This window comes from Octodon degus, unplaced genomic scaffold (assembly GCF_000260255.1).
Source record: "Octodon degus isolate 3935 unplaced genomic scaffold, OctDeg1.0 scaffold00020, whole genome shotgun sequence".
In the NCBI taxonomy this organism is placed as follows: Eukaryota; Metazoa; Chordata; class Mammalia; order Rodentia; family Octodontidae; genus Octodon; species Octodon degus.
In genome coordinates this window covers 7905532-7917819 of record NW_004524596.1, presented here as the reverse complement: position 1 = coordinate 7917819, position 12288 = coordinate 7905532, and the positions used below count along the sequence as shown (strand labels likewise).

Here is a 12288-nt window from a genome sequence, read left to right as displayed (position 1 = left end):
GGAAGCAGTCACCATGTTTGATTTGTCCTGTGTAGCCAGCACCTAACAGAATGTGGTATTTAACAGATTCAATACCTAGATTTATTTAAATGAATGAGGTTAAGTCTGCTTTAGATAAGAAACAAAGAACCTTCCTAAAATGAGGTAAGATCTGTATTTTAGAAGTCAAATAGGTGAAGGAAAGGATATGAAAATGAATGACAGGCACAGAAAGCTGTGTGAGCGAAGGTGAACTTCATGTTTTGGCAACTGCAGCTATTTCAGATTGCTTCAGCATAAGGTGTAAATCAAAGAGCAACCTAAGAGGGCTCTGTATTAGTGAGAAACTTAGAACTACAGGTACCTTTTGAGTAATCAATGACCACTTTACCTTTTCACATTAAAAGACTCATAGACCTGTATTTTATTAAAGTATGAAAGCATATTTCTAGCCAAGTTTTTATTTAGAAGCCCACTAATCAGTAAGATACAGCCAGTGGACACCTTTTCCCTTATCCTAGTAGTCTTACATGTCTACTAGGATAGTCACCAGATTCCTCCAGGTTTGAGGAAGGTTAGTGAAGGTTTTATTGGAAAACGCCCAAGCCTAGGCCCCAGCAGGCCCAGATTCAAGATTTAGCAGTATTACTAGTTAGCAATAGGATTATTGATCTCTTTTTAAAAAATCTCATCTGCTAATTAGAAGGGCTGAGTTAAATGACCTTTGAAGTCACTTTTATTCTAAAAATACTATCTTGTAAGTCTATAGCTATCGTTTATGTATTGAACAAGATGTAACCCTATTACAGCTGCATTTTTAGGACTATATTCCAGTGAAACTAAGGGCAATGTGTGTGTGTGTGTGTGTGTGTGTGTGTGTGTGTGTGTGTAATATGTGTGGACATTCATTTGAAAAATATTCAATACCTTCTGTGTGTGCTAGTTTTTCCTGTTTAACTTTTGTAAGTTTTTCTTTTTAATGTTAAATTTGTATTGGTAGAATATATGGAAATATCATTTGAATTATGGGTCTTAAAAGTGAGAGAAATTCTAACAATGTACCCCTACGTGGTGATCTCAGTTAATGAGAGAGAGTGGGCCAGTCCCACACTGAATGCTCTTGGTCAGTACATATTGTATACTGTTATCTAGGGTTACACCACCTTTTGGATAGTAGAACATATCTAAAACATGGATTGTGCATCTCGAGGAACTACTTTTTCTTGCCATTTATTTTGTGAGGAGGTTTTGAGTCATAGTGAATGATAAAGGAACATAAGTAAAGATTGTTTGGACAAAGAAGATAAAGATTATTAAGTGACTATCTTACAGTGAAAGGTGTATGTGTTTGTGTTTCCTTGTTTCTGCAGTGCTAAGGATTGAACCCAGGTCTCATACACCCTAAACAAGCTTCCTACAGAGCAGTAGACAGTCACAAATTGCTGAGTACCCACTTTGTGTCCTTCAATAGAGGGTGACTTTGTATTCACAGATATTAATCAGGAATAATATTTGTATCTTGTGCACCCTGCATAGTGCTAGAGTGGAGATACGTTAGTGAACACAGTGAGATATATACATTCATGGGTTTCATCATGTAGTAGGAAAGATAAGAGTTAAACAAAAACTGTACACTGATAGGTCAGTTTTGCCCGAACAGAATGCAGAATGAATGTTCTAACTGGTTCCTGGCAAAGAACAATAAACTGCATCTTGTATCACCACTTCAGCCTCTCCCTCCCTAGTCCTGTTGCTGCATTTTAGTGCAACCGTGAAGTAAGAAAAGATATTGAAATATTATACACTTAGGTCACTGGATTTCTGTGGCATCTGGAGCTCTGAAGTATGTGTGGATAGTGTATGTGGTTGGGAAGAAAAGGTTGAGAACTCCTGACTTGGGGTCAATAACATTCATTCTAGATTTGTAGACTGGCTCACATTCCATGAAACAATCCTACATTTTAATTACTTTGCTTTTGTTTATAGGTCCAGGGGCAAGTTCATCCCACTCTTGAGTCAAATGATGATGCTCTTCAATATGTTGAAGAATTAATTTTGCAGTTATTAAATATGCTGTGCCAGGCTCAGCCCCGAAGTGCTTCAGATGTAGAGGTATGACACATTTTGCCTTATATTTAATGTATACATCTGTGTGATTTCTGTAATGTCAGTGAAGGTAGAATTTTTTTCATTTCACAAAGGGTTTATATATATGATACATAATAAAGTAAAATCTGGATCTTTTTATTATTTATTTATTTTTTGTGGTGCCGGAGATTGAACTCAGGACCCTGTGCTTGCCAGGCAAGAGCTTATTCTACTGAGATATCTCCCCAGCCCCAATCTTTTTAAACTTAGTATTGAGTGCATGATGGCTTGTATATGTTATAGTTATGAAACTAGTACATATTTTACTTTTAAAACAAAAATGAACAATTTCTTGATACTAGAGTATTCTCATATGTTTATGAATAGAATATGTTCAAATATTTCTTATATTTGGCCAAGCTAGATAGTTCGTCAAAATAATTCCATTAATCTTAGTAAGATAGGAGCACTGAGAATGCTACAATGTCTGAATGAGTGTAGCAGAAGAGGTTGGGGCCAGAGAAAGAGCAATTGAATGTAAGATTTCATTGGTAAGTATGGTGGCCCCTGAGCAGAAGTGAAGGATCCCAAGACAGAGTACTGACAGAGTACTTCATATGTCCTTAGGAGAGGCAGCAGTGCCACTCAGGATGGTGATAGGACCTTACATGAGCATAGAAGAGTGGTACTGTAGAAGCAGCATAGAGAACCTTTCCTGCGGATGCTAGAATAAAGAATTCCTATTCCAGAAGCCTTTAGGGGAGATCCAGACTTAGTTCAGGCAAAGAAGTATCAAGGAATACTGAATTATAGAGGTTGTAGATGTAGAGGAGATAGTGTACGTGGAATAGTAATTCACTTCAATTTCTTAAGTGTAATCAGTATATTTCTTATGTTTCCCATTGAATTATAAAATAATATTTTTATTTGTAATTTTCTTCTATTTACATTGGGCTTCACAGAATGAATCCTCACAGAGAACTTGTCTGACCTCCTCATTAACTATTCCTATTAGGTTCCCTACAGTGTTTATAAATGCAGTATACAACCTGTCTTGCATATTAAAATGAAGTTATAGGTTTTATCTTATTCTGATGTTGGTAAATTCTAGGAGTTTATTAGTTTGTTAACACTGCATACTCAAATTCATCTCTTGGCAGATATGTTATGTAGTATTGTGCTCGTTTAATTTTATCCCTGTAATTTAATATATAGACTAATTCATCATTTCCTAATACTGAAGGAGATCACAGATTCTTAGAAATAAGGACAAGTCCTTCAGTTTTCCACTTGCATAGACTTAATTCATACCTAGATTCAAGGTTCTAAGAGGTATTTCATAGCTTTTAAGTGTTCTCTTAGAAAAGAACTTTTGAGATATATAAGATATATATCTTATTCTCTGCCTTATTAGTTTTAAGCACTTTACCTAGCTCTTAAAATACAGGCAGTCATATGGGATTCCAGTGAGTTGGCTTTAGGGTTGAAGGTGGATTTTTTTTAAAGCTTATGTTATAACAGTATAATAGAAATATCGATTAGGTACGTATTAGGCCTTGTAATTGTGAAGTACTGCTATGTAAATTTTAATGTCATTACCGCAAGCCTGTAAGGTATTATTTCCTGTTTTATATATTGGAATGTTGACTCTCAGAATAGATAGAAATGATTGATTAGTTTTTTAATCATTAGTCTAATTCTTCCCATACCATTCTGGAAAAGTACTTAGATAAAAATAAAGAATATATAGGTACGGAGATAAGTATAATGGTGTTTTAGTATGCTCAAAATACCTTAGGCTGGAAATTCATGAACAGCACACATCTGTTGCTTATAGTTAGTTCTTGGAGGTTAGTAAGTCCAAGATCAAGGTGACAGTGTCAGTGTGTGGTGAGGGCTTGTGTCTGCTTCTGTGTGTCCGCATGTGACTGAAGCAGGGTGGCCTTCAAACTCCTTTTTAATGAGCACTGATCCACATCATGAGGATGGAGCCCTCATGACTCCTCACCTACTGAAGCTCCCACTGAGATAAAAGAAAATAATGTGTTTTGAACATTCCTTCCACCTGCTTCCTTGTCCTTCCTTTTTTTTTTTTTAAACCTGTGCTTGCTGCTTCAGTGTTCTGGATCTTAATACCACTACAGTGGAGGATTTCAGGGTTTCAGATTATAGCAAATGGTGTCTTATTTTCTTTTGTTAGGAAATACTTTTTTGTTTACTTCATCCATTACGATCCAATATTTTAAAAAATACATTTACAGAGCTTTCTTTTAAAAGTAGTAAGATCTCTAAATTTATTAAGTTCTTCATATATATTGGGGTGACACTCTTCTCTTTTCCAAAAGACATGTTAAATCTATTTAGAATGGTTAGTTTGACTTCAGCTTCTCTTATTTTCCACTGCCTTTCTGTCTCCATTAGACACGAGTGATTTCTAAGACTCCAGGTTGGGATTCATGTGTAAATCAGAAAGTTACTTTGGTGCACTGGCCAACCAGTGTTTTTCTCTCCTTCGGGGATTGCACCGAGGCCTTGTGCGCGCTCTGCAAGCGTTGTAGCAGTGAACCATGTATCCTGCCCACTTTAAAAGAAAATTATTTTTAGATAGCATCTCAATAAATTGCCTATGTTGGCTTTGAATGTGCAACCCTCCTGCACCAGCCTCTCCAGAGTTACTAAGATTGAAGGTTTATGCCACTGTTCCTGGCCCAACTGACATTGGAAAACAAACAAACAATAGAAAGACTAGTGTTCTTCATATAATCGGAACAGGTTTTATTTATGAAGCTGTTTGGTTGAGTATATGTGTGATCTGTGAGTGGAATATAAAATATATGGAGAATTTCTTTTTACAATGGGCTGAATTTTTTAAAATGTTAGAAAGCTTCAGGATCATGCCATTAGTAGGGTTGTAGCCATATATTTGGTTAACCATGGGCTAAACCCATCATTGCAGATAACTTTTTTTTGTGGAACCGGGAATTGAACTCAGGCCCTTGTGCTTGCCAGGCAAGCGCTTATTCTACTGAGCTATCTTCCTGGCCTCTATTGCAGATATCTTAATTAAAAGCCATGGTAAATTTAGTCTCAAATTTCTTCTCACTGTTGAATTATCAAGTGTATAGAATTGATTTGGATGAAAGAAAGTGATTTCTGTCTTACATATTCCCTTCACCTGTTTCCCCCTTCTCTTCTGAAAAGGGAAGAGAAGGGAATTTCTGTCTGCCCCTGCTTCCCAGTATTCTGGATGTTAGTTTTCCTTTATCCTATGTACATAAGAGCAGCATCTTGACAAATAAGTTCTTAGCTAAGCAGTTGAAAAGATTAAACCACATTTTTAACTACAATCTCTTTCAAAACACTTACAGTTACATTAATTAGAATTCAGATGTTTATTTTTTAAAGTTGGCAACTGACTTATTAACTCCATTGGGTATCATAGAATCATTGTATTCCTCCTTGTTCTAGAGTATCACATGGCGATCTCTTTTTATTTCTCATTTTAACACAACTGATAAAATCTTTCATTGAGATTTATAATCAAGGAGCTGTGTTTAATTTCATCTAGTTTTTAATATACTACTGGTTGACCTTAAATGTTAAAAGTTGTATTATGGCGACCTCTACTGGTTTAAATTGCGGTATCTTACAAATAAGTTTAAGACTTGCAGCAGGGTTTAAGGTGCACACTTGTAATCCCAGCACTCTGGAAGCTGAAGCTGGAGAATTGCAAGTTGTAAGCCAGCCAGGGCTCCTCACTGGGTTCAAGGCCCACCTGGGAGTACATAGTGAGACCTTATCTCAAAAATTAAAGACTAAAACCTTGAGAGGATGAAAAAGCACTTTTTATTTGAAATGAATTACATTAGTTTATTTTAAGGTAAGGAAATTCAGCTGTTACACTAACTGAATTGTTCATTTCCAATGAAAAATTTAACTGAATAACTGCTAGATATTAACTTGAAGTATTTTGTTAAAAATCAAGAGCTTATAGAGAACTGTAAACTACAGTATATTAAAATTACTGTTACAAATGTAATCCATTGATTGTCACTTACAAATACTTTTGAAGTACTTTTTCATGACAAATTAATTTTTAGAGGTTTCAACTTCAAAATGCTAATTGAGCTTGTAATTAGTATTCGAATAAGGACAAAAGGATTTAGCCTAGGTCTTTTTTTTATTTTAGGGAAGGATCTACAAGGTGTTCAGGGTCTCACTACTGGATCAGATTTGTAGTGATCTATCTGTCTGTTTACAGCCTCCCAAGAGCTAGGATTACAGGCCACAACACCACGCCCAGTTTCAATTGCTGTTTTAGCACCGGGGTGGGGCTGGCATGGCAGGCCCTGGGATTGAATCCCCAGCCGCTGAGCCTGCTTGCAGGTGCTTTAATCCACTCAGCTATTTGGCCAGCCCTGAGTTTAGGTCTTACTCATTATAAAAGTAATGTTTAAAAACAGACTCTGCTCATTCTTGTCATTAGCTTTGTCACAGTAAACTTGGAATTCAAAATATAATTTTTTTCCTGTATAATGGAGTGCTTTAATCTCTTAATTACCTAATTAAAAAGTAAAAACCATGATAATTTTAATTTTCTCTTAAGTATATTTATAGTGGACACTGTATCATATGTGCAAAGCTCTATTTTTGGTATTTGATTTTGAAAGTAAATTTTAAGAGAAGAGCACTACTTCATTTATTTGTTACTTAATTGTTATTTTTCTCTTTTTTAAGGAACGTGTTCAAAAAAGTTTCCCTCATCCAATTGATAAGTGGGCAATAGCTGATGCCCAATCAGCTATTGAAAAGAGAAAGCGAAGAAACCCTTTATCTCTTCCAGTAGAAAAAATTCATCCTTTATTAAAGGTAAAGTCCTTTGACTTTCTTGTGTTTAACAAGCAAAATAAAATCTACTCATTTTTCCCACTAATAATGTTTCAAGAATAAAATTCTTTCATTTTAAGTGTCTAGGGATTTATCTGGTGGGGAAGGACTGATGACAAAGTATAAATTGGGTAACATGGTTGAAGTTAATTTCATATTGGGTAATAAGCAACTTGAAGGTATTAAGAAAAATTATTATTATTATTATTATTTTAAATCTCAAGTGTTACCAGAACCAAAAGCACGTGTATAATCATCCTTTCTGTTGGTTTGACCTGAGTGTTCCTATAACATTAATTTGGTATGGCCAACCTGCAGCCTGCCTTCTCCAACCCACTACTTTTTTTTTAATGTATTTGGTACAGGGTCTCACTGCACAACTCTGACTCATAATGATCCTCCTGTTTTCAGTCTACCCAGCACTGGGATTACAGGTGTGCACTCCCACGTGTGGTCTCTGTGGCCAGCTCAGTGTGCCTGGGGGCTCACACCTGGTCCAGCCAAAAACAGTTCCTGTTCACTCAAAAAAAGGAGAGAACAAAAAAAATGCTGCAAGCTGTACATGGAATATTAATATTTTATGTAGGAACTTTTGTGTAATTGACATAGGTCTGTGTTCACTCTTATTTTTCCTTTTAATCTTTTGGCAGTACCAGGGATCGAACTCAGACCTTGCACTTGCCAGGCAGGCGCTTACACCACTGAGCTATATCCCCGGCCCCACTGTGTGTACTCTTTTAAACAGAAATCCTTGCCCTCCCTCAAAAAACCCCCCAAATTCCCTAGAGATCATCTAAACTAGTCTATCCTACTTACCATTTAAATCAGTTTAATCTCTGTGGAACCAATAGAATAACTACTGGAAACCCTACTAATGTTTCCATTTTATTTACTATAATGAACAAATTATTGATTAACTCATGACAAAAATATAGTTATTATAATAACATACTTTCAGAGTTCAATAACTTTGCATACATTATAATATAGGCAAAATGCTGTTTGCATATATTGTCTCCTTTGAGTTTTGTTCTTTAACAAAATTATCATTATCCCTTCTACTTTATAAATAAGATAGCAGAGATAGAAAGTCATTAAGTAACTCCCTGGTCTGAACTCACAGCACTTCTAGTGATAGTGTGAGTGTTAGGAAATCTTAAGTCTCCTTTATGTCCAAAATTTAAGGCTCACCAAGAGAAGGGGGTTATGGGGCACAAAGGAGGGGCAGGGAATTAAAAAAGAATTGAGATGTTTTATGTACATGTACCAACTCCCTTTGATGAATGTAATCATTATATACTGAAAGTGTAAACTAACTTTACAACTTAAAATAACAAAATTTAAGATTAAACACTTGGGTGATAAACATTTAAGACTATCAGAAGTTATATTTTGCACTTTGTGTTTGAATAGAAGTATGCACCTTTATCCTCATGACAGGTCTGAGGAAATATTTTTTTTTTTTTTTTTTTTTTTTTTTGGCAGAACCGGGGATTGAACTCAGGCCCTTGCGCTTGCCAGGGAAGTGCTTATTCCACTGAGCCATCTCCCCGGCCCCTGGTCTGAGGAAATTGCAAATTATGGAAAACTGCTAAATTTTTAATAATGGCATAGTTTTTATATTGCCCTTTTTGAGATTTTTATTCACTATACTTTTTTGGGGGGGCACTGTAGTCGCCTGCACTTGACTAAGCTTGCCTAAGCAGGCACTGTAGACCACTGAGCTATCTCACTGGCTCTTATACTTCTATTAGAGTCTGAAAGAACAAATTGAGATACGTGCATGTTAACAGTTATTCTAAATCTTGAGTTTTGTAATGTAACTGTGGATATCATTTTAACTCCTTATCATGATACAGTTAATAGTTTTTATATTACCATCTATGAAAGGTAAGTGCAATCTGGCCTTAATTTATAGTAAACTTATTTCAAAGATTTTCCCCCTTAGCTGAATTATTTAAAATTTGTTCACTTTTTAGGGACTAGTCAGCTTCCCAAAAGATCATATTCTATTTGGAGTCTAAGAATAGCACTGTCTGATATACTCTCACTAACTACCATTTTTCAGTAGGATATAGAATGATTTTTTTTCATAGAAACAGCTACAGATACCAGGAATATGCTCTGAGAGTTTGGGGGAACCTAAGTTCTTTGGGAAATGATAGAAGTGTAAGATTAATATATATTCCTAGATATCAACAATAAAGTCACAAAAAAACTCACTTGTTGTAGTTATTTCCAAGTATTCTTACTGAGGTAACAAAGAGCACTTGCTCCCCTATACCAGACATGGGTCCCCCGTTAGGTTAGGGATTATCTACTTAGTAATGTATACTTTTCAAGTATTTTGTATATGAACAAGAGTAGTTTTGCCCTGCTTTTCCTTTATATTTTTTAATCATACATACATTATTCATAATTGAACCATTTAATAATAAATTATAAAATTATAAGTTGGTAAGCAAAGTTTTCGGTAAAAGTTAAGCTAAGTTGCATGTCTTGATTTTAATCAATGTGTTAAATTTTTAGTATGATATTTAAATATGCTTTGCTTTCAATTTGCAGGAGGTCCTAGGTTATAAAATTGACCACCAGGTTTCTGTTTACATAGTAGCAGTATTAGAATATATCTCTGCAGACATTTTGAAGCTGGTGGGGAATTATGTAAGAAACATACGCCATTATGAAATTACAAAACAAGACATTAAAGTGGCAATGTGTGCTGATAAGGTAGGAAACAGAACTTGTGGGGTGTTTTGGAGGTTTTTTCGGTGGTGGTGGTTGTACTGGGGTTTGAACCTAGGGCCTTGTGCATGCTAAGAAAGTGCTCTGCCACTGAGCTACATACATCTCTAGGCTTTTTTTATTTAGAGAAAAAAGACTTGCTAAATTGCCTAGGCTGGTTTTGAATTTGTGATCCTCCTGTCTCAATTTCTTAAGTAGCTGAGATTCCACATATCCACCAAATTCAGCCAAATTCTTATATTTTTACTTGTGATTTATTGGATACTAACTTAATGTTCATACAGAATAAAACTGTACTATATATTGGGTGATATTTCTGAAGTGTGTGTGGGAAGATATGTCAGTAATCAACACATTCGAGATACCAGTTTATAGGAATAAGATACTAGTGCTATCATATAAACATGTGTTTAAACATGTATTTTTCTCTTATGTATTGCTATAACTAGGGTTAATTATTTTAATAGTAAAGTTCCTTAAACTTTTATTTGAATTGGAAGATTTAGAATGTTAAAGGGTGGGTGTTGTGGTGCACACCTGTAATCCCACTGTTCAGGAGGCTGAGGCAGGGGATCACTCCATGTTCCCAGGGCCAGCCTGGGCTATATAGTGAGTTCAAGACCAGTCTGAACTACATAGTGAGACTGGTCTCCAACTGCCCCACCAAGGTTATACAGATTTATTTGAAAATATAAAAATATTAACCAATAGTTATTTCAACTTCTAGCTTTGAATGCTTGTACAGTATTTCAGTAACAATATAAAGAGAATGTTTATTGAAAGTTAAGCGTATGCTTGGTTTATTGCAGTTGGTCATTATTACATATCTAAGGCAGGTAATCTTATTCAGATGATTTTGCCGCGTTTGCAAAAAGGGAAAAGATGAGTTTTCACCAGGGGTAATAAGTGGTAAACATTTTGGAGGAAACAAAGGTTTGTTTTATTGCCAACAAATGTAGGAAAATAGGCCACATAGAAGACTCGAAGAATTATACTCAAAAATGGGAGAGGACATGGATTCAAATGAGAATGGTGAGGTATATAGAACAGAGGACACCAAGTCAAAGAGAAACTTTACAGAACTTGGGATTGGATCAGAAGTAATCAGCAAGAGACAGACATGCAGGTATAGACAGGGAGTCTGCAGGAGAGAAACTTTAAAGAAGCCATGAAGAGATGGCAGTGTAGCCAAAACAAGACTGTTGCATACCTGCTTTTGTGTCACCTAGGAACTTTATTCAAAGATGTCTTAGGGTACTTACTTTCCAGTTTGACTATTAATATTTTATATTTTAAAAAATTCTTAACTGTATAGGTATTGATGGATATGTTTCATCAAGATGTGGAAGATATAAATATATTATCTTTAACGGATGAAGAACCTTCCACCTCAGGAGAACAAACTTACTATGATTTGGTAAAAGCATTTATGGCAGAAATTCGACAATATATAAGGGAATTAAATCTAATTATAAAAGTTTTTAGAGAGCCTTTTGTCTCCAATTCCAAATTGTTTTCAGCTAATGTAAGTATATTTTTTGTTACTATGTTGTTAAATTTGCATGATCACTTAAAATTTGAATTTGTATAGTTGATGCTAATTTGTTAGTGTTTGTAATTGTGGGGTTTAATTTATGATCACAAAGAAAGTGAATACTACAGTACTTTCTCTTTTAATTAAGACTTTTTTTAATGTTAAAGAGGAAAACAAAAGCAAGAAGAACAAAGACAATACAACACTTTCAAAAGATTGCACAAGAGAAATTAAAAGACAACTCCAAAGTTTTGATTATGTAAATGAAAGTGAATTCACAGAATCTTCCATGTACTCCTAAGAACAAATCTTCTTAGGTGGAAGATAGTTTTACCTGGCTCGTTTGAGTCATCTCACCAGTGCCTCCTCAGTGCCAGCTGTACTGGCAGGCGCTGTGCTTAGCCATAGGGATTCAGAGATACATGAGCAGCAGTTTCTTCCTTAAAGTTCAGCCAATATAGTGATGTGAACTTAAATCTTAATTGTATTACAAAATGGTAGTAACCATAACAAATAATGACAGCAATAGTGGAAATACAGAAGAATGAGCCAGTAATGGTGAAATTTAGATGGGACCATTGGTTTTAAAAAAAGTAAGATAACCTAATTGGGACCTGAGGAAATGCTGAGTGAAAATCAGTGAGGTTGCGTAAAGGTATTACATTACTAGTAATTCCTAGAATCATAGCCGTACAATCATAAATGGCTAATGGAGAAACATTACTCACCACAGAAGCTGGCATTTGCGCTCAAGGTATGGCAACAAGTAAACATTAAAATATGAAGGCATAAGGGCTAGAGGTATAGCTTGGGGTGGAGCATTTACTTACGGTGTGAGGCCTGCCTTGGGTTCAATCTTCAGCAACACAAAAATAAGGGAGCAGATTGCAGTGCTAATTGCAAAACAAAACAAGGTCTTGGTGGCACATGCTTGTAATCCCAGCACTGGGGAGGCTGAGGCAGGAGGATTGGTACAAGTTTGAGACCAGCCTGGGCTACAACGTGAGCTCAAGGCCAGCCTGAGCTGAATAGTGAGACCTACTCTCAAAAAAGAC

The 12288-nt window shown here is 35.6% G+C and overlaps 1 protein-coding gene across 3 annotated transcripts in view; it reads left to right on the top strand.

Moving 5' to 3' along the window:
- Positions 1-1965: 1965 nt before the first annotated feature.
- Positions 1966-12288, top strand: part of Sos1 (SOS Ras/Rac guanine nucleotide exchange factor 1) — a 71278-nt gene continuing 60955 nt past the window's right edge. For all 3 annotated transcript variants that reach the window (XM_023711177.1, XM_023711176.1, XM_012513914.2), the window contains exons 1-4: positions 1966-2091; positions 6805-6936; positions 9520-9684; positions 11015-11224. In XM_023711177.1, coding sequence (XP_023566945.1) covers positions 2050-2091; positions 6805-6936; positions 9520-9684; positions 11015-11224 — 549 coding nt within the window. In that variant the 5' untranslated portion in view covers positions 1966-2049. The remainder of the gene's footprint in view (positions 2092-6804; positions 6937-9519; positions 9685-11014; positions 11225-12288) is intronic.